Below are 23,795 nucleotides of genomic sequence, written 5' to 3'. Positions count from 1 at the left end.
TATGCGAGGGATTGCTAGACTTGTAGCCCACTTAAATCTTCAGGAGAGTTTGTATGCAGTTCTTCCTTTTTAAACCGTACCGGTAGATTGTATGCATGTCTTCTTTGAATATGGTTTTACCTTAAATGGCCAAAACGCCAATATAGTTCCAAAAATCCTAAATTTCACCTCTTAAATTCAGGACATTAACAAAAATCATACAGTAAACCATATATGCAGTTTGTAAAAGAACTATAACTCAAATAGTTGGTACAAGGATCAGCCCATCAATGGTACAATACTGGTGACAATATCAAATGCCCGGTGATTCACATACATTTACAGCAGAACAACTGGTTTACAAGTACATGCTACACAGTATTTCCCCAAGACCAAAAATGAACGCCGTACAAAGATACCATAGCCACTAAAACTAGCAAACGGTGGTTTTACAGCAGATGGGTCAACACCAGACATATAGCACGAATTTCACAAACAGATACTCACTTCTCTGCCAGTTCTTTTTCAAGCTCGTCGAATTCCCAGCCACCAATCTCTTCTGATGTGTAATTGTGGCCCAAATTCCCGAATTCTGACTCCAGCTTTGCCAATTCTGCCTCATGGTCCAACACCTGCTCTTGTTTTGCACTGGACAACTCAATGGGCTCTTCATTGGGTTTTGAACTTTGAATAGACTTCACAGGAGATGGAGAAATTATTTCTTGTGGGTTCTCGCTCGCTTGAGTTTCAGGCTCTTTACTTGGAAATTCCATCTCCAGAGTTGGTCTTTCAATTGAGTCAAATTCAACTCTCAATTTTTCAATATCATCAATAAGCTCCCTCGCCTTTGAATCATCTTTCCTGGATGAACAAGTTTGCACACCCAATTTAAGTAATTTGTATATAGAAAGCCAAAGGTTCCTAGAAACGAATGTATGGGTGCATAATGTCTACAAGAAAATTAACCTGGAAAATTTTCCTTGTTTAGAGTACATGTGCTCTTTTACATTGTCTACCACACTGAAAGTGATCACAATCTGGAAGAAAATTATTTAAAATAAAAATATTACTTTTGTTTGTTTTTCGATCATAATTGTTAGCATTCCAAAGCTTCATGCTAAAAATACAATACAAGTGCAATCCGAAGTTTGCATTAAAAAATACTCACTGACCTTTGCCTTGTAATCCAGGTATTCCTCCTCCAAATTTCTTCTAGGGTTTGATAATTCTTCGTTGTCTCCATGTGATCCAACCTCTGATCCGTCTCTGAATTAGGTAACAAATCAGATAAATGGAAAACCATGTTTAAAAACAATGGCAACAGAGGTAACTAATGAATTACCCTCCGCTTAAAGCCTTGAGATTCTTCACATATTTCTCAATACGTCCAATGCAAGGCTCTAGCTCTTTCTGGAAAAATGAAAAAAATAATGGAAAACACGTCGTCAATCAATCAATCAATATCTATCTATCTATATCTATATCTATATCTATCTATATTAATAAAGGAAGCTTTTTTCGAGCGATTACAAAGAGTCCAATTTTTACAAACTACCCAATATTTAAAAAAATAAAATAACCAGAGTCCCAATGAAAGTTGGTGTTCTCGGACGTCCGGTATTCTCATGCTACTAGCTAGAATTCGCGTAGATTTGTACTACGTATCTTAATGAACAATTTTAGTCGTAATAAGACTCTTAACTATTTGCGTATATAAATATGGCTTTTAACAGTAAAAAACCTAAATTTTCAAGCATCGATTCCTCTGAATTTCCCCTTCCCTTCAGATATTTATTGTGTACACAATTTTTACATGTCTCATTATTTTAGTGGTGTTTACTTGCTAACGTATTTTTTTTTTGTGCAGTGCAATATTGTCTGATAGTATATAAAATTTAGCATACTTGAGGACTTGAGGTAATCGTTTTTCCTATTTCAATATGGCAAATACTTCTTAAAATTGTTTCAGGGAAATGTTAGTATTAGATTTTATTAAGAGACCGTCTCTCCAACGACCTATTCTTTAGTATTTGTGTGCAGATATTGTAGTTGTGCAGTAAGCCCGTAAGCATGACGATTAATCACGATGAACCAACACGTAAGCTTCCTTTGCCTACAATCAACGAACCAATATATTAGGTTTTTCCATGTACGTTTCATAGCTTGATGGTGCTATATATGCAAGGACTTTGGCCTTTGTTCAATGCCCCTTATGAGGATCTATATTAATAAAGGAAGCTTTTTTCGAGCGATTATAGAGTCTCCAACCTTCGCAAAACACCTCAATAAATAAAAAATGCTAAATAAATATAAATATACTTATAAAAAAAATAAAAATATCTAACAAATTTAATTGCATTATGAACATACGTACTCCATGTATTACTATTTTAGTGAAACTATAAGTCTATAAAGATTCAGGACTCCATCTGATCAAATTTATTTAGAATAAGATTCTACTAATATAATAGTGTATATATACTGATTTCTTGCCACCGAAACTCCATATAAGAGATTATTTTTTTGGTTTCTCTTTTTTTAAGATTTTTTTGTTGTTATGAACGCAGTTTTATATGCTCTTTAATTTTGAAGATTGTGTTCCTACTCTATATATTTATGTATAACACTCAATCATTATATCGATAAACCTTATCTATGTTTATTATTTGCCGCAGATAACATCATTGTGCGGTATACATGAAGATTGATCGAGATGAACCACCATTATTCCTTCGCTACGACTACAAAAGCGAGCTTAGGTATTATATATACACACAGTAAGCCCATTTAATCGTATTAGGTTTCGTATATTTATTGTTTTATAGTTCGGCATTATATCTTAGCGTAGTTTACTATAACATATGTCTTTGTTTTGGCTTAACTTATATGAATTTGAGTTATGATACTAATTTTACATAATAGTCATCATATCACATGTTAACTTGCATAATTTATATGAAGTTTGTTAAGATTTTATTATAGCCGAATCAGTCTCGGTTTCCAAGTCATTACTCTTATCGGACGCAGTGGATTTGAGTGCGATATCGCCGGAAGCAAGAAGATGATCGATGACCTCGAAAGCCTTGATCGACCGTATTAAGGAAAAGGAGACGGCCCATGGTTCATATTGGACTTTTCGGTTTCAAGAGTTATTAGAATGAGATTTTTGATATTAGAGACTGAGAAAGCGAGGTGAAAAGAGATAGTTTTGGTCACCATTGCGAGGCCGAAAGTAGAGGAGACTGCTTTCTTGAAGAAGAACAAGAACGAGAAGAGAATGAGGGTTTGTCAAATTAAACATGTATAATACTTTCGACTTTTCGAGTAACATAACCTTTCTCATATGTCATTGAGTCCTTACTTTCAAGCAATAATGTTAAGAGGCTCGAATTTTTTCAAAACGAACTAACTAAAAGAGATGTAGAAATTTTATAAATTTATATTTAATATAAGTGATAATTGAAGCTCCAGTTAGTAGAGAAGTCAAATGCATGTAAAATTTATGCCAAAAAATTGTAGTATAAATATAGATCTCTTATACATTCAGAATGTTGGTTTTTCAAATCGTTGTGTAAAATTATGAATATGGTGAAGCATGAGTTAGGCTTCTGTTTTTTCATTCTTCTCTTTATGGCGTTGTTATTCGTTAGATGCACAATCTACTCTAAAATAAGCTATAGTATTTGATTATTTTTTATCAATGTATAAGTGCATTAGATGAATGAGATCGATTTGAGTGTATTATCGAGTGGTTTTTTTAATTATATACGCGTAGCGTATTCCTAGCTCCATCTATTTTTGAGTACAAATATACCTTATTATGCACGGCTACATACCTCCATTCTTAAAATATTAATCATTAATACTTTCGTATCATTACTTCGTTTTGCTTTTCTTTTTGTTATTGTCTACGTAGGAAGGTAGGATGTATTATAATCTTAATGCAGGAGAATGTTAGGAAACGAAATATGTGACGGTAAGATACCGACCGGGTTTGTAAATGCCTATAAATTTAGTTTAACTTTTATAACTTCAGTTACGAAAAGTTAAGCTCAATTCAACCGTATCGAAGTTTTTGATGTTAAACAACTAAAAAGTGAATGTAACCTTTTGATTTGAACACTAAAACTTGGGAAAGACGGTCTCTTCTTAAGTTATTGAGAGACCAATTTTTCGCACTCATTTATTTGTTTAATAAGAGAGGTATTATTATACCCACAATATATTATAAGTTCATTAACTATTGCTATCATAAAAAAATTTGTCAATTTTTAGCGTTGCCGATAACAAACAATTTGTTGTTTGTGTTGTTAGCCATTTAGAATAAATAATGGAAAAATTATAATAATACTTTTTCGTTACAATTATTTATTTACTTTAGATTAAAATATCTCCACAAAGAATAAAAAAAAAGTACAATGATAGGGAATTAGGGATTGGTTAGGTTTATACTTTATAGTTTTATGGAAGTAGAATCCCTCAAAATAAAGACGTGGTGATGGACAAGGTTTATTATATACACTACCATAAGGTGAGAATGTGGAATTTAATGTGGAATAGCCCAAAGGATTGCTAATTTGATATCAATGGTAGACTACGAATATAATATTGAGTATACATTAAAAAGTTAACTTTGTAAGTTATTATCTAAAAAAAATTTATCTGTAAAATAATTATAATTTAATTCAGATTATGTTTCCGAATTTGAGTAGGCTGATTTATCTTCTTAGATTTTTTTTAATCTTTTATTTAGATAAAGAAATACAGAGTAATATTATTCAATTTTCTAATATTAATTAACATAAATAGCTAATAACCACTAATGATATCGGGTTTGTAAGCTTTATAAGTTCAGATATCTGTTATAAGTTTAGTTCAAAAAATTTAAATTCCTATAAATTCACTTGAACTTCTATATATTCAGTTTAGTAAAATTAAGGCCAATTACAGGGCAGTAGATTATTATTAACATCATAATCTTACGATATTACAAATAGGCCCGTGCATCGCACGGGCATTAAATCTAGTTATTAAAAAAAGAAAGCTTTTTTCGAGGATTATAGAGAGTCCAACTTTACTGAAATACTTTCAAGCGATATTACCTTAGTAAACTACTCCCTAAAAATACGCAGTAGAGTTTGTGGGCAATACAAAAAGTGCATCACCAATAATTAAGATTTATTATGTTAAAGAAATCTAATACAACTCAAATATATTACCTCCAATGCTATATATATCAAAGCCCTTGCTTGATGGTCACTCAACTTCTTTATATCATTGTTCTACGTAATTTTTATGTTTGTTCATTAGTACGTAATTTTTATCTTTGCTCATTAGTATTGACATTAATGATTTCTTTGTTTTTCTTTCTTTCCAGGTCAATTACATACATTCTATGGAATTCCAATCATTATTGTGTTGTTTACATAGTCTGTACAAATAAAGGTAACTATTAACAAAAAGCAAATTTGTCGGAGATGGCATCACAAACCGAGTAACGAGGTATGCATTATGTGTTATCATATGCTTTAGCTTATGTTTTGAATTATAAAATTGTTAATAATGGATTTCTTTTCCACCTATTTGATTTATTGTGCAGGTAAATGTAGATGATTATTACTCGATCCCTCCGCCCCGATCATTTGTCTACCTTTAATTTTTGCACAAAGATCATCGAAAGGAGAGGGAGCTATTTGTGATTATTGTTAGTAGATGACAAGCAAGTGAACAACAATGGATGTGCATGTTCAAATTGCTCATAAAAAGCTTTCTTAATATAAAAAAGTAAACAAATCAATGAGACAACTTTAAAAAAAAAAATAGGTAATAAATAATATAACTGAGAGAAACAAATAATATAACTAATAATATAACTGAGGGAGTACATATAAAGTGGCGCAATGCTTTCCAAGCATTGTGTCAAAATGAAATGGGAAGTTTATTGTGAATAGGAGGGAGTATAAGATAAATGACAACTTTCATGAACACTTTTTGAGCGATATTAAAGTTTATAACTTTATAATTTTGAGGACTCTATAAGTCGGCTCAGATCATTGACATCCCTAGATACAACAGACGTATAGAAGAGCTACAGAAGACTAATTGAATAATGAAAGAAAAAATATACGATAAGATAGTTTTATTGTGTATAAGATAATATACTTTAGTTATGTTATACTCGATATTATAAGTGCATCGTTGAATCCGTATCAATTTAGATATGTTTATTTAATAATAAAAAAAAGCTACCAAATAGTTTTTTTTTTACAAGAATTGTACGTCGATAACAGATTTTAACATTTTATAATTATTACATTTAACATGAAAGAATACTACAAAGAGGCATGTGGAGCGCATTGGCATTAAATCTATTAAATCTAGTAAATATATATTTGAGACTTTTTTCGAGCGACGTTGTAGTCTCCAACTTTTTTAAAACACTTAATTAAATTTTGAAATTAATTACTTAAATTTTTTCTATTAGAATGAGGAAATAATTAATGGGTTATTTAACATGAATACTACAAACTATTGCCCCCCTTCTCGAAATACTCTGAACTTTAATTTAACTTACAATAAACTATAGTATTAGCCCTTCTTCTCAGATTATACTAGGGTAACCGGCTACCTGTCTAACAAGTCACTTCCCTTATTATCCTTACAAACTCATTCATGACACGTCCTACCAGGCGTTTACTTACGATTTTCATCCTAATCAATAATTCAATGTGCGATTCCACTAATAGAACAAGAGAGAGAGTTCAACCATTTTCTTTTGTCCAACCCCGCCTTTATCGCATGAAACCAGCTGTGTACCAGGAACTTCGACACGAAATCAAGACTATTGAAGTCCAATAGCAATCATTGAACCCAACTTGGCCAATTGAGAGAGATTTCAACAAAATCACAAGAAGCATATGAATAAATAACGTAAGTAAGATAAAGAGACTTGGGATCCCTTGATCCCCGTCCAAAGCTTGTTTTCAGAGTTCAGAGAAAGGCTTGAATTTCAAAGAAGAGAATTCCTAGTGACTAGTGGAGGAAGAGAGAGCTTGAATCTCAGAATTCGAGTGGGACCTGTCTTTTGTTTTAAGAACGAATCCCTGGATGATGACTTGTTCAATACGCCCTTTATCAGACAGGGTAACTGAAGTAGAGGAAGATGGGACTGACTTGCTTTGGGAATGAAATGAATCCCAATCTCGGGTGGTGCCTGAGACTTGCTCTTCTCTGAACTGAAGTCAGGCATTCTGCGAGAAGAGACTTTCTCTGCTTCATTCTTTGTTTAGGATGAGGACTTCTTGTAATCAACCCTTAAAGGTGGCTTTTCCATTATCATCGACAAATCACAACACTACAATCGCCACCGTCCACCCATGACCAGTTACTCACAAATCACGACCGCCTTAGCCCAACTCTCAACCGCCATAATGACACCACCCACGACCCTCAATCAATCCCCAAATTAATATTTACCCCAAATTGATTTGGGGATCTAGGGTTTTAGAAATTTAAATCAACTGTTAGTGGAGGGGTACATGAAGACGACAAAGAGGCTTGGAGGATGTAAGTGGTCAGAGTTGCGGTGGTCGACGGAAGGAAAGCGAGGAAGGGCAGGGAGTGACCTCTATTTTCTAGGCAAAACAATAGAGAAAAGGATGTGAAGGTGAAGAATCATGGTGGTCGACGGTGGAAGATGCATGGCGACGAAATATAGATGGTCGTGGTGAATGGCGGTTGAGAATGTTGTAAATAATGGGCGTAGGTGGTTGAGGATAGTGTACGTGGTGGTTGAGAGGCTGATGTATGGATGGTAATGGGATCTAGGAGGGTGGTGTATGGGTGGTAATGAAGAAGATGGATTTTAATTGAACATGGAGGAAGTTGGGTATGAAGAGGAACAGTTATGTAGGAAAGTTTGGGTGGGAGAAGATGAAGTAGTGGATCCCTCTTAGGTTTACCTGCTATTCTAGGTTAAAAAGGAGACAATTCTATTAAAAGCGGGGGGTGTAATAGTTGAGTATATTGCGAGTTAAATAAAAGTTTGGAGTAATTTGAGAAGCACCGGAATAGTTTGGAGTAATGCTGTTAAATAACCCATAATTAATCATTTACAATTTTCCTGTTAGAATTAGAAAATTATTTTTTCAATATTTACGCACTTATTATTTTAAAATAACTTTTCCAACTTTTCTATTAGAATTATAAGATTATTTCTTAATATTCGTGTTTATTTATATATACATGAAAACTTCGATATACTATAGAAAAAAAAACTTAGATATATTGGTCTCCAATTTTATACGCATTATTCAATATGGTAATTCACCACATAAGACGTCTGTAAGCTCAAATTTTTTTTACACTTAAAATAAAATTAAAAATTGATATAAAGAATAATATAAAAATAATGTTTGATAAAAATTAACACATATATAAAATAATATAGAAATAGAGTTTCATACTGTAATTATCTAAACATTATATTTTAAATATTATATCTAATAACTTAATAATAGTTTCAAGTTTTTGTAATTAATCCAAGTGACTTAATTTTGTTTAATACTAACTTCTCTTGAGAATGCAAATGAATTCCATAGTAATTCTATCATTCTAAAAATTTTGTTAAATGACCTGACTAATTCCTATGACAAGCTGAATTGATCATTACACGATCCATTATTCATAGTGTATTTTATGATTATTAGAGCAAGCAAGCCCATTTTATTTCATCATAATAATTTCTCGACCCTCGCTTGAAATTTTGCTATAATTGTGTATTCGCCTATATCATTCAAACATCTAGCTTTGCACAAATTTCTTGGGATGTCCAATCTCTACTACACACGTAGTAATATACTTGTATTAACAACAGTTTTTCTAAGGATGTTTGCTTCAAAGGTACACAATAAGTTAGCTTAGAAAAAAAAGTTTGACATTCCTCACTGTAACAGCAAATTTTGTATCGCAAAATAAATGTAATACAAAATAGGAAACAAATGAATTTTTATTAATATCAGAAAGTTTATGTGTACAATCTCTAATGTATCCTCTTATTCTAAATGTCGTGGTAGATTACGTAAACGCTGTCTGTAGTAGAGGCGCGAACGTTGTATTTGAATGACACCTGTAGAGGTTGTATGCACTCTGTAGAAGGTGTCGATTTGTATTCTTGAGAGGGTCACTGCGACTTGTTCTCTCTTGAATGTTGTAACTTGAACTTGAATTGTTTGGGCAGGCGGCACAATTTTGGTGTGCTTGTTGAATTGTTTGGGCAGGCGGCACAGTTTTGGTGTGTTTGTTGACTGCTTGCAGAAGTGTCTTGCAGAGGGAATTTGTAAAACTTTTCTGTCTTCTTGTCTCTGAAATTTATGATTATGATTTCTCTTACTTTGAAATGAATGGGAATGACTCTATTTATAGAATTTCAATTCCCCTTGGTGGACTTTTGCATTCACAGGCCCATTTATGGGGTTATTAGTTAACTTAGCCCAAATTTTATCTTTTTCGGGTTTAATGATCCGGATAACCCATTTTGTAATACGAATCGACCCGTATTTCATTTAATTGGGGCAAAATAATTAAATCGAGCTAAAATTTAGTATTAACTCAAAATAATTGATTTATTTGATTTATTCGGCACATTAATAAATTTTCCGTGCCTACAAATTGCCCCCTCGGGACCTTGTCACGTGCACTATTTAGTGTCTTGACGTGGCGAGGTCTCGATTAATTTTGGCTTTGACTTGGAAGTCGATGATGAGCACCCTAACTTGTCGTGAAGGCAGCTCTACTTGGCTTGACTTGACAGTCGACACGTACCCAAACTTGTCGTAATAGGTAGCTTTGTTATTTTTGACATCACCCTGTCATCTTTTAGACTTGACGGATGACATATTTTGTTTGACTTGAAAGTCGTCAGGTACTAGAAATCGTCGTAGAGTGACCTTTCATTTTTTTTTAGTGTCACCCTATCATTATCTGATTTGACGGATGACCATCGTTCGATTATTCTTTAATGCCTTGTCAACTTTTAGCAATCTCGGCCTAAATAGGAATTGTAGGCCCAAATTTCTTGGTTAAACTAACCCACGTATGTAGAATTGAAGTCCACACACATGAAGTGTGAATTAATAGGAAACCAAATTTTATCCATTGTCCAGTTTCCCTATCCCTATTTCTGCCGTTTGTATTTCTTCGGCCACAAGTTCCGTCTTTTTGTTAATTTTTAGAAGTAGGGTTTAGGTCATCCCATGTATATATACATATTCACCAGCCCTACTCTTATTTCCTATCTTTGATTTTCTCGTAGCTTATAACAGCGAACTTAGACCGACGGCGCAGTATGTATATCCATCCTCCTCTTTCTCTCTTTTTTTTGTTCTTCTTCTTTCCTTATCTTGTCATGCTGCTTCGATTTGGCCATATACGTACATAGTTTTGCAATATATTGACGATACTTCCGACCGAAATCCTTAACGCAGACAACTATTTCTTCTGGGTTTTCCGAGTTCTGCGGCGACCGGAACTAAAAGTTACTGAGGTACTCGCTCTTCTCAACTTTCGATTCGGCAACGAGTCTTCCAACTTTTTTTTTTTATATGCATGATTGTATGTTGGTTTACTCTACAAATAGAGAAATCTTGTGATCTTTTGATACTCTTCATGTTCCTCTTTCCTTTCTAATTCAAACAAAATTCCACCTGCTGAAACCATATTATTGGTTCGTGAACCATTCGACCGTGATGCGTGCATGTCTGATAATCAAATTTCATATCGTCGTACGATGTCAAACCTGACTATATTTCAGTAGAGCATCTCACGAGTTATACCCATATTTGCATTTTTTATCCGGCCTCAGTGATATAAAGATACTCAAAACATGCGGAATTGTCCTCTAGAATTAACATAATCCATACGCTTAACTCTATAGGAATTAATGAATTCTATAAACTTTGATTTTAACCCTTGACTTTTGCCATTCATGAACATATTTTTACCATGCTTAGGAGGCCTGACTTACGTTCTGTTGAATGCTCCGACCATACTATTAATTTCAAACTTGACCTCGTCGCCGATTGGCTGAATTTACTCATCTGACAGTTACTTCGCTGATGCTTGTCACTTTTTTTTTTCAAAAAAAATGAATGTAGCCAAGTATTTTCTTCATGTTCCCGAACTTTGTAGTCTAACGAATATCGAAAGTCAGGCATGAACTTCTTTGATTTCGGGTATACATGATGTTAAGTCTTTGTCCTTTTTTTTTGTGTGTAGACAGAGTTCACTTTGATCGACACCGAAAGGCAAAAACCGGCCCGCCTCGAACCTATTGCACATCAGCTTGTTGACTTCTGGTAAGCTGGCCATCTTGCTCGTTTTTTTTTTACATACGGGTCAAACTTATACTTCACTGTGGTTGACGGCTATGCTTCTTGTTGATCGCCTCATGCATATGACCAAAAGATGAACCCTTACGAGAAAATAAGGACGTTGTAGCTGTGCAGACATGCAAAATTGCTACCATCATTCTTTTATTTTGTCCTCTTCTGCTTTATAATCTTTATTCCTTTATATCCAATTTGGCTTCACCTTTCTCTTTGTTTGCAATTTGCAGTATCTAACTCCTCATTCATACTTGTGAGTTGACATCCAGAACCAACACGGGTAAGATACCACCAAATGATCTGCATCGTTACTTATGTATAGCGTGTATATTCTTCCTTTTTTTTTTTTGTTTCTTGAAGCAGGCTATATATTTACTTCGTATCAAGTTTATCAATCCAAGTGGATTCACTCCGGTCGGATCATTTCGACTCTCTTCGGAGTTGTCACGCAATGTACCCAATCCGTCGACCGCATGATGATTTGAAGATATTCCGGTCGGATCATTTCGATTCTCCTTTGGAGTTATCATGCAATGTACCCGATTCTCCGGTCAGATCATTTCGATTCTCCTTTGGAGTTATCATGCAATGTACCTGATTCGTCGACCGCATGAAGATTTGGAAGAATGTCACCTGCATTTTGACTTTCATATACATCTAGTGACTTGTTCCCCCTTTATTTGCAGGTAACAATGGTACATCTCAAGGAGCTACGCCAAAACGGTGTCACTTATCTCTCTCTAGTCGATGAAGAGAATGATGCTCTTGATTCTGGAACCTGCTTGATCAACCGCTAGTCCTTTTGCGATTTAGATGGTTCTGAGGCAAGCCTTGTTAGCAAGAAATGTTTTGAAAAAGATATGTCAAAGGTGTAAGTCTTGCTTGCGACGGGTCGCGGGTTGCGACGGGTAGTTTGTGAGAGGAAATGGGTAGAGGGGACAAAGGAGGGTCCCCCCATGTGCTTCCCCCACTCAAGGCAAATGGGTAATTTGTGAGGAGATATGGTATCCGTCTCTTATTTGTGACGGATACCTTCCGTCACAAATAAGAATTTGTGATGTCAAAGAAACTGGAGTCTGAGCTGCCAGACACGTCTCCTAATCATATTTTGAAGAGTACTTTCGAAGCAAAAAGTGATTCTTCTCATTATTTCTCCTTGCTTGGACGAGATATCATATCAGGCACGAAGTGGAGTGGCAACTATGTGAAAATGTTTAGCGGATTCTCTTATATTAAAGGGTATTGGGAATGGACCGAAGACGTGTTATCACGCTACAACGATATTTTGACATCTGCTTCTATTGACTCCGCAGTATATGCTTCTTTATACACATACAATAAGGATGCACGCATCATACGCGCCTTTTGCGAGTGTTGGTGTCATACTACCAATACGCTTCACACCAAAGAGGGCGAGCTATCAATTTCTTTATGGGATCTTAAAAAACAAGGTGGCTTACCTATTAATGGGGAAATTTATGATGAAACAGTCCCGCAATTGAATCGATTCCTGCAGAGAGACGGTCAAGGCAATAGACCGGACCGGTTCCAGGGGCTGTAGTTATTTATTCATTGCCTTTCGCCGTCTTGTGAGACGAGCAAAAAGTGGACGCAAGGTCACGGCGGAGGATTGGATTAGATTTTGGTGCAAGAGAGCGATTACTTATAAATCTCCTAATACTAAAGAACGAAAGATCAGCGGCCCTCCAAAGAAAACACAAAATCCTAGTGGAGAACTTTCTACGCGCCCAACACAATGGGTCCCTGCACAACAAGCTATGTTTGACAAGGTTGGAGTCAACAAGTCTCACATAGACAGAGTCTACGTTGTGCGTGTTCATTCTTCCTGAGAGTGATCAGACCATGTACTTTTGAGATAGCAGTTTGATGGCCGAGGGGCATACATTCAGCCTAGCTGTTCCAATTCTGGCGAGCATTTATCGAGGCTTAAATGAGATGGTCAAATCTTCAAGCCCAGCATTCTCTAGATCATTCTTCTCGGCTCGTTATCTATATGGTTGGCTTGCACACTATTTTTCTGCTTACCACAAAATGCAGTCACCTCCTCCGGGTCCTTCCCTGGTTGCTTAATCCGGCATTCAAGGAGCCAAAGCTTACACGGATGATGAGGCGCGTGACCTTATCTATGGTGGCCGAGAAGTCAACGCAAACTGCTTCATACTAGACCCAAACAAGGTTGAAGTTCTCCGTGACGATGACAACCTAGATTCCATAAAGTTCAGCTACCTTGTCTTTCTCCGTTCTTCGTATCTACCTTTTCGTCTGGGTGAATCATTTTATCTTGAGCCGTATAATCCTCATCAATTTAGCAGACAATTCGGCTTTTGTCAAGACGTTCCTGATATGTTAGCTCGTGCATCAAGTCAACGTAGTGTCAGCAACCACGAAGCGTTGAAGTTTTGGCAACTTTTATTATTCTCGAAAAGTTACTCCATAGTGGTCCTCCCTAGTTCTTCAATCCGTTGGTATGAGCGTTCCACAATTAGAATTAAAGAATGGTGGAAGGCTGCTGGCATAGGTGAGCTTCGAAAGGATATAAAAAAAACTCTTTGTACCTCCTGTCCAGGGAAAGAAGGGCGTGATTCATATGTTGACAAGGAAGGCTCCAACCGCAAACATCCCTCAAAATTACGCCATAATGAAACACGTAAAAGGGAAAGTGCTCATGCCAAGGATGGATAACACAGTGATGCAACATCTGATATTGACCCCAAGCACGGACGTAGCGAGAAAAGGAAAGCACATGTCGTAGATATGAATGATGATGAAGTGATATTTGCCGGAGTTTCTAGCACATCACGCGTGCCCTCAATGTCACTGGTATCTTGAGACAAACTGATTAACTTGTATCTTTAACAGGAAGGTGACGTGGCTTTGGAGGTAGGAGCATCGGCTGCGGCTTGCAATTATCCTGGATCTGATTTAGATCCGCTTACTCGGGAGTACGTGCCTCGAAAGGGAATAGAACTTTCCAAGTTTAAAAAGATATCATCTTCCAGTGATGCTCCATCACGAGTCTGGTTCTCGAGATGGTCATACAAGGAGTTCTGTTGTGGGTGCCAGCGAAGCGTAAGTGTTACGCTCTCCTATTCCTATCACCATGGTTTCACCTTGCAATCTGAGAACGGGATCGACTCCTTCGAAGTTTGTGAATGTCCTTGATCCTCCTGAAGCTTCGTTTCGTCACTCTTCACCTTATGAAGGGATATTCAAGAAGGCCGTGCGAGGTATAGGTACTGTGTTTACGACAAAATTGAAGAATGCCGACTTTTCAGAAGTGGAAGCAGTGGCAGCGAAGACTAAGCATGTTATGCGGGTATACGACAGCTCAAAGGCGATCCTACACCGTTGAACAAGTTAATTCTTACGTGGGTGCCGTCAATGCTTACCTTGTACTTCAGCAGCTTGCAGCCGAACGTTATCGCTCTGAATCTTTGGAGAAGTATAAGCTTCAGCAACACTAGAAACTTGAAGAAGTGAAGGCACATCATACTAGAATACAAGAAGCGCAGAAAATGGAAACTGAGTTACAGGAAATGGAAAGGCTTCAATTGAAGAACAAAGGGCGTGTCTTGAGCAAATGCGTGCTTCAATTTACTTTAATCCATAGACTTTAGGCTTAGACTACTATTACTATGTAACTTGATCGTTATTCCTTTTATTGCAGACCTGCGTGTGATTGTTTCATTTTAGCACAAGTTTCAGCTTTTTTTTTATTGGATTCATGATCTTCACACTTATATTGTCCATGATGTGAATTTGATTTCGCCGTTCACAGTTTAGGCTCTTGCGGGCCAGGAGCATTTTTTATTTTTTTTATTTTTATTTTGGTGTGGCTGCACTTGAACAAAGTGTTTGTCCAAATTGCCTACGTACTCACAAAGCTGACAGGGGTGACAACTTGTAAGATCAAGCCAACGTAGTTCATAAAGAGGGATGATGTTTGTTTGCAAGTGTGGCTGCACTTGGGCTACTTGTTCACCCAAGCTGCCTACGTACTTGTAAAGTACGAAGTACTTTAGTACTTTACAAGATCAAGCCGACGTAGTTCATAAAAGATGGAAGTTTTTTTTTTTTGGGTATGCAGTTTAACCTCTTGCTTAGGAGCTTTGGTGTGCAGTTTACGCTCTTGCTTAGGAGCCTTCATTGTTGAGCCTCAAGAATAGTAGCGCTTCAAGAATTTTCCGTTGATTGGACCGACACGTACACCGTCTTCATCAACAATCTTATAAGCACTATTTGTGTAGACTTCTTGCACCACGTAGGGGCTATCCCACTTAGAGGTGAATTTACCAACTGGTTTGTGAGATGTGATGATTGGCCTTCGTACTGCAAGCACTAGGTCTCCTACTTGGAAAGACCGAGGACGCACCTTTTTTGTTGAATGCGCGTGACAACCTTGCTTGATAACATTGGAGTTTTTGTTGAGACTCTAATCTTTTTTCATCGAGAGCTTCCAATTCTGCTAATCGCAATTTGTCATTTTCGTCATCCGTGAGTCCTTCTTGAATAGCGATGCGCAAGGAAGGGATCTGCAACTCTAATGGCAACACGGCCTCCACTCCATACACCAACGCATACGGGGTTGCTTGAGTAGGTGTTTTGTATGTGGTACGATACGCCCACAACGCCTCACTAGTTCTTTCATGCAAGTCTCGCTTTGACTTTGCTACTACTTTCTTCAGCAAATTGCAAAGGGTCTTGTTGAAGGCTTCAGCCAACAGAGCATTGTACATGGATGACTTGTATTGTTTGAACTATAATTTTTCTCCCAGACTTGTCATCAGATGGTTGAAGAATTGTATCCCATTGTCAGTTGTGATACGTTGAGGTACACCATATCTGTAGATGATTTGGGTTCGAATGAAGTCCACAACATTTTCTTTCTTCACTTCCCGTAGTGTGATGGCTTCTGCCCATTTTGAGAAGTAGTCAGTGGCAGCGAGGATACACTCATGTCCATTTGAGGTCTTTGGAGTAAGAGGTCCCACAACATCAAGTCCCCAAGCTTCAAAGGGTCATGAAGAAATAGTAGGATGTAACGGCTCCGACGGTTGGTGTATGAAGTTTGCGTAGAACTGACAGGGTTCACATTTTTTCGCGAAGTCCATACAATCTTGTACCATGATTGGCCAGTAATACCCCATTCTCTTTACGCGATCATGAAGTTTAGGCCCAGATTGATGAGCGCCACAAATTCCAGAGTGGGCTTCATGCATTGCTTCAACAGCTTCATCCTTGCTTTAGACACCTCAACCATTGGCCTCAGAACGTCTGTAGAGCGTCCCTTTATACTGAATAAACTTTGGAGCACGTCGACGTATCTCAACCTTGTGTCTGGGATCATCGGGTAATTTTTGGTGGTCCAAGAAATCAATGATAGGTTGACGCCAATCATCTTCATCAGCTGTGTAGACACATATCATGTTGGTTGTGTCTACATTTTCTTCTCCTTCAAGCAATGATACTGCCCAACAATTGCAGACTGGGATTTGCATAAACTCTTCTGCCCCGAGTGCCAAAGTGGCTGCAAGATTAGCAAGCGTGTCAGCCAACTTATTGGCACTCCTCGGTACATGACCAACGTGGATGTCGTCAAGTTGATCCAGCAGTTGTAATGCCCGTTGATGGTAGGGAATCAAGTCTTCCTTTTTCACTTCATATTCACCAAGGACTTGGTTGACCACCAACTCTGAGTCTTGCCATGGGGGTAGAACGTCCACGTAGAAGATTTCTTCTCCTGGAAGGTCATCTGAAATTTCTCACTCTGCTGGTACTGGGTGATCAGCAAAGAAGTCGACAATAGCTTGACCTTTCACAGCCTTTTGAGACACGAACACCAAGTCGTACTACTTAAGCAACACCGCCCATTTCGCAAGTCTTCCAGATAACACTATCTGGTCTTGAGAGTATGTACTTGATTGGCTCAGCCTTCGAGACCACATGTATAGTATGTGCTTGCATGTAATGCCTCAACTTTTGGATGACAAACACCAATGCTAGACATATCTTCTCTATGGGAGAGTAATTTAATTCAGCTCCCACCAAGGTACGGCTGAAGTAGTAGAGTGCTCTCTCCTTGCGGTCTTCAATCTCTTGAGCACACATTGCCCCCAGCAAGCGTTCTTGTGCTGCGATGTAGAGGACAAGTGGCTTTCCTGGAATTGGTTCCCCCAACACCTTCTTGATGCTATCAAAAGCATTTTTGCATTTTTCATCCCATTGGAATGGAGCATCCTTTTTCATGAGATGGCTGAATGGTTGGCAACGTCCTGCTAGGTTAGATATGAACCTTCGAATGTATGCCAAACGTCTCTGCAATCCGCGCAACTCTTTCAACGTCTTTGGTTCCGGCATTTCGTTGATGGCTTTGATTTTTGTTTGGTCTGTGCCTGAACACAAACCCTAAGAACTTCCCAGATGTGACACCAAATGCACATTTGAGTGGATTCATCTTGAGTTGACATTTTCTAAGTCTTTCAAAGACGGTTCGAAGGTCTTTGATATGGTCTTCTCTTTTCTTTGATTTGACAACCACATCATCAACATAACACTCTATTGTTTTGTGCAGCATGTCATCGAAGATCTTTTGCATTGCGATCTTTTGCAATGCGCGCTGATACTTAGCACCAACATTCTTCAATCCAAACGGCATGACCGTGTAGCAGAAGATCCCTTTTGGGGTTCGAAAACCCGTTGCTTCTTGATCTTCAGATGCCATATGTATTTAATTGTAACCAGCCGTACAATCCATGAATGAGAGTGCTTCATGACAAGTGGTTGCGTCAATCATCAACTCTGTGACTGGCAAAGGGAAGTCATCCTTCGGGCATGCATCATTAAGGTCTCTGAAGTCGACACATATGCGCAGTTGTCCATTCTTCTTTCTGACTGGGACAATGTTTGCTATCCAGGTAGAATATTTCATTTCGCGAATTAAACCTGCTTCTATGAGCTTGTTGACTTCTTTTTCTATTTCAGGTACAAGCTCTGGCCTAAAACGACGTTGAGGTTGCTTTTTGGGACTGATTCCCTTCTTGATTGCTAGATGATGAACTGCAATTTTTTTGCTGAGTCTAGGCATCTCTTTATAGCTCCAAGTGAACACGTCTTTGTACTCGACCAACAACTTGTAGTACTCCTCTTCTTCTTCCTTAGTCAGCACAGCACTGACATAAATGGGTCGAGGAACTTCGTTAGTTCCCAAGTTGAGTTCCTTGAGTTCATCTACAGTAGATTGCCCCCCGTCTTCAAGTGTTTCAGGGGGCCTCATTGGCCTCAACTTCTTTGTTCTCGTCAAGTATCTGTTCTACTGTGATGTGATACGACGACACTGCACCGTCTAAGTCTTTTGGTTTCTTCGCATCATAAGAGTGTGAAGATGAAGGCATAGGCTCTTCAACATTTTGTGGATGACCAGTGAGGACTAGTACGCGCTTCCTTGCTTAGAGTGGCTCATGCTGGATGATATCCACTACTTGCATACGCTTCATGCGAGATGGTATCGCGCTTCTCAAGTCATCGCTTACTCTTACTTCTTTATTATGTGTTGCTGAGAGAGGATGACCCTCACCACTATTCTTCTTGGGAGCTCCTAGTCGATTGAAGACTGTTTTTGATGGACCGCCTAAGCGTTCATGTATTGCGCCCTTCTTGTTTGTGCGCAACGAAGGTGGTGATACTTTGACTTTACTTTCTCCTTGATTGCCAAGCCTAGCAAAGACAGAAATGTGTTTGGTTGAAGCACTTGGTATCCCTAGCCTTGTAAATATAGAAGGACGACACTTCTATGCAGATGACTTTCGATCGAAGACTGAAGATGGATGCATCTTTTCCTCTCCTTCTTCATTTTCTTCGACCTCTTCTACTGCGATGTGCTGAGAAGACGCAGTAGCCCCTTTTCTACGAGCACCTATCTTCACAGGCGCAGGAGACGGAGACTCATATCTCCTGGTCACCATGAAGCTCCCATCTTGCTTGAACACTTCATGTTGCGCTTTGTTAAGTCCGTACGGCTCGACTTCTATAACTTTGCCGAGAGGAGTCGGATTTGTAAAGTCATATCCAGCCTTCGCCAGCATTGGAATCAAATATCCCCTTGTTTTCCTCACCTGATGATTGACTTGATGCACAGACGAAACAAGTTGGAGGAGGTCTCACAATCTTCGTTTGAGATGAACTTGGTAGAGGTGTAACGACTTTGGCAACCCATTCCTGCTTAACCACTTGACTTGACTCTTTGTCCTTAGGCTCTGTCTTTGGTGTTAGACACTCTGCAAAAAGACTCTCCCCATCTTTGCGGCGAGACTTCGGGATGTAGCGTAGTACTGGTGGTGTAGTTTTCTGCGTCGTCTCTTGCTTTTTGGGTGATGCAACAGGAGGAGTTGTTTTGCTGACCTTGTCTACATCTTTCTTAACAACATTTTCTTTAACAGGACTTGCAGCAGCAACTTCTTTGATGATGTTCTTTTCCCGCTTACATCCTTTTCCTGTTGAAGAGATGGTGGTTGGCATGAATTCACTAGAAGTACCATTCTCTTCAAAGAATTTTGCATCCGCAAAGAAAGATTCAACCTTAGAGAAGGGTTTTGCATCTCCGAGGGTTGAGGCGACAACTCCATTCTCGTGCTTCCAAGGTCGTCCTACCAACAATTTGAATGATGTCTTGCCATCCATGACATGGAACAAAGTGTCAGAAGACAGATCACCCATTGTAAGGTTCATGCGGATCATACCAACTGCACGCTCCCCATTCAAGTTGAAACCATGAATCATTGTTTGACTACTAGAGAGTTCATCCATCGTGATCCCTAATTCGTTCATGGTAGCTTTTGGCATGAGATCTATTAAGATACGCTTGACCTTTTGCCCTCGGATGTATCCAGGCACATAAAGTGGCCTGTTGTGAGGGTTGGATCCAAGAAATTAAATCCTCGTCTGAAAAACTCAAGGCTGCATTGCAGGAGACACATCCAGTTGATTGCTCGACAGGCTCGATTTTGTCTTTCATCTTTCCCACGTACTCCGGTTTCTCAAGTCCTTGAATTATCAGCTGACGCTTCTCCTTAGGTAGATGAAAGATTTGCTTCCACCCCATGTTTGTAGGAAGGGTGTTAAGAGCAGCCACTATTTCGTTCTCCTTTTCAGAATGAGACTGTTGGCGATACCGCATCATCTAAGCCTCCTTCCTCTATCTTCTTTTTATCATCGCCGCCAGTAGCTGAGATGGTGCACACAGTAACCTTGTTCATGAAATCTCGCGGAAAGAATTCTTCTAAGGTGATGGGACTAGGTGGTTCTTGCTCTAGCAAATCAATATGCAAGACATGTGGCTTGACCACTATTTTGGACTTCTTCTTTCCTTTGGACAGGCGTGGCTTTTTCCTCTTTGATTACTTTTTTCGACGGTGAACAGGTTGCGCTGTCTGCCTTGATTGTTTCTTTGACTTCTTGCGCGTCACCAAAGTCCAGCCTTCATCGTCATCTTCATGCTTCTTTTCCTCCTTCTTATCCTGAAGAGGTAGTTTTTCTTCTAATGACAATGGAGGTAGCAACGGCAATGACCCTTGGATCCGTAATGCCACAAGGCTCAAGACTTCCAAACTGCAACATATACACACACCGTCCTTGCTGTATAGTTGGCTCGTCAGGTTGCTCCAGGACTACAGTAGTTTAATTTGTGGTTACAATGTCATCCAAGTCAAGAATGATCTTCCCTTCCTTGGAGAGCTGTTATACACTTTTCAATAGGATGACTCACCGACCGATGATAAACGATGGTGGGATCGTTGGTCTTGTTTGCTTGCTCGGGCGCTTGGATGTGGCAATTGTATAACCTTCTTCTCCAAGAGGTCATCGAGCATTAGGATAAGTCGAACGGGAATGGGTATTTCTTAGCCTAACTGCAACTCTTTCAATGTAGGCCTGTCTCGTTGGTAGTTGTAAGAGAATGACTCTTTCTTCTTCTCATACTTAGGCTTTGACGAGATTTTCACAGGTGCACTGCTGGTTTCGACGACCATCGTTTCCTTTGTCGACGATTTGGAGTTCTTATCAGTTTTCTTGAACTCTTTCTTTTCACTTGGCACCTTAGAAGAACTTGGTCGAGCATTGTCGTGTTCTTTGATTGTGATCTCCATGTCAGGGCGCGGGTAGCCAGGTCTTTGAAGCTCTTCGGCATGATCCCTTTCAGGATGTAAAGAATGTCTCATTTCATCCCGTTGACGCACATTTCAACTGCTGACGCTTCACTTAAGCGATCCTTGCATTCCAGACTCGGCGCACGCCACCTATTGATGTAATCGACGACAGGCTCATCTTGCCATTGAGTTGTTTTTGTCAACCCACTCATGCTGACTACGCGTCTGGTGCTGTAGAATCTGTTGAGGAATTCATCTTCCATGCGACCCCAGCTCTCAATTGACTCGGAGTCCAGATCTGTGTACCATCCTCTTAGTGTAAGGCTTGAAGTAGTGTCCACTACTTGTCGAGCTATCATCTAACTGACACTCCTGCAGCTTCTCTTCAGTGAAGGCGCTGATCTCATTGTTTGGCTTTCCAATGTCATCTTCGCCAACTTCTTTATCACCGTTGACATCCCTGTCGGTGTCATCATGCTCGCTGTCGGCCTTCCTGTCACGGAGTGCCACCACTTCTTTTTGGAGCTCATCAATTTTCTTGTTCTTTTCTTCATTCTCCTTCATCATCTTTTCAAGGAGATCATTCATCTTCTGCATTCGATCCTCAAGAGTATCGCCACTTATCACCCGTGGTGACGCGTTAGGAGTTGATGTTTCTTTCTTCTTTGGCGACGCCTTGGATTTGCAAGGGGAAGCCTTTTTGTCAACCTTAACACTTCTAACCTCCTCGTGTGAAAGAGAAGAGGCAGCCAGGAGTGCGGTAGCGGCTGCAGCTATGGAGGCGACAAAGATCTTGCGCGGCCTAGTAGGGACGTGTGCAGAGCGTGACTGGCAGCAGCAGCATTGACAGCAGCCTTCTTCGCCATTCTTCTTGTGGTGATGCCAACTGACTACGCAGCAGAGGTAGCAGCAATGGGAGTACCCTGCAGGATATCTGCGTAGGTCTTCTTGGATGCAGTGGAGGAGATGCTTTGATTGGTAGACATCTTTTTGTTGTGGTAGACTTGATTAAAACCGCAGTAGAGATGAGAGGTAGAAATTTTCACGTCGGGTTCACCAAAATTTGTAACAGCAAAATTTGTATCGCAAAATAAATGTAATACAAAATAGGAAACAAATGATCTTTTATTAATATCAGGAAGTTTATGTGTACAATCTCTAATGTATCCTCTTATTCTAAATGTCGTGGTAGATTACGTAAACGCTGTCTGTAGTAGAGGCGCGAACGTTGTATTTGAATGACACCGGTAGAGGTTGTATGCACTCTGTAGGAGGTGTCGATTTGTATTCTTGAGAGGGCCACTGTGACTTGTTCTCTCTTGAATGTTGTAACTTGAACTTGAATTGTTTGGGCAGACGGCACAGTTTTGGTAGTTTTGGTGTGCTTGTTGACTGCTTGCAGAGGTGTCTTGCAGAGGGAATTTGTAGAACTTTTCTGTCTTCTTCTCTCTGAAATTTATGATTATGATTTCTCATACTTTGAAATGAATGGGAATGGCTCTATTTATAGAGTTTCAATTCCCCTTCGTGGACTTTTGCATTCACAGGCCCATTTATGGGTTTAGTAGTGAACTTAGCCCAAATTTTATCTTTTTCGGGTTTAATGATCCGGATAACCCATTTGTAATACGAATCGACCTGTATTTCATTTTATTGGGGCAAAATAATTAAATCGAGCTAAAATTTAGTATTAACTCAAAATAATTGATTTATTTGATTTATTCGGCACATTAATAAATTTTCCGTGCCTACACTCACGTCCCATCATTTATTTATCCTTTTAATTTTTATGAGGAATATATTCATCAGATGTAAAAAAATGATGGAGACGGAGATAGACCTGGCAAATGAGCAACCGGGTCAGGTTCGGGTCGGAACAATTCAAGTTTTCAAGAATTTGGTTCGAAATGGGTCGGGTTGCGTAAGTGGTGGAGTTAGGGGGCCTAGCAGGGGCGAGGGCGGTCGGAAAATTTATTGTTTTAGTTAAAATTTACCAACTTTTTTCGAGTTTACCTTAAACTATTACCTGTTCGCCCCCTACTCAGATTTTTCGCCCCGCCCCCACTGGGGTTAATTTCTAGCTCCGCCACTGGGCCGGGTTGTTTCAAGTTCAGGTCATTTTCGGATAGGTTATTATCACACTATTTAGGGATATCGGCCAGTTCCAACAATAAACATTATAACCCCCGTTTTTTCCTCATTTTCAATTGAGATCAAATAATTTTAAATAATTAAATTATACTCCCTCCATTATTCTTTATATGTCATTTTA

At 38.8% G+C, this 23,795-nt stretch overlaps 1 protein-coding gene across 3 annotated transcripts in view; it reads right to left on the bottom strand.

The window, feature by feature from the left end:
• Nucleotides 1-214: 214 nt before the first annotated feature.
• Nucleotides 215-23,795, bottom strand: part of LOC141633436 (uncharacterized) — a 54,958-nt gene continuing 31,377 nt past the window's right edge. For all 3 annotated transcript variants that reach the window (XM_074445907.1, XM_074445908.1, XM_074445909.1), the window contains 4 exons: nt 1,322-1,389; nt 1,152-1,245; nt 946-1,016; nt 215-840 (listed from right to left, as the gene is read on the bottom strand). In XM_074445907.1, coding sequence (XP_074302008.1) covers nt 483-840; nt 946-1,016; nt 1,152-1,245; nt 1,322-1,389 — 591 coding nt within the window. In that variant the 3' untranslated portion in view covers nt 215-482. The remainder of the gene's footprint in view (nt 841-945; nt 1,017-1,151; nt 1,246-1,321; nt 1,390-23,795) is intronic.

This window comes from Silene latifolia, chromosome Y (genome assembly GCF_048544455.1).
Source record: "Silene latifolia isolate original U9 population chromosome Y, ASM4854445v1, whole genome shotgun sequence".
NCBI classification, from domain to species: Eukaryota; Viridiplantae; Streptophyta; class Magnoliopsida; order Caryophyllales; family Caryophyllaceae; genus Silene; species Silene latifolia.
The sequence above is the reverse complement of the archived record's forward strand: the minus strand, read 5'-3'. Positions and strand labels throughout refer to the sequence as shown.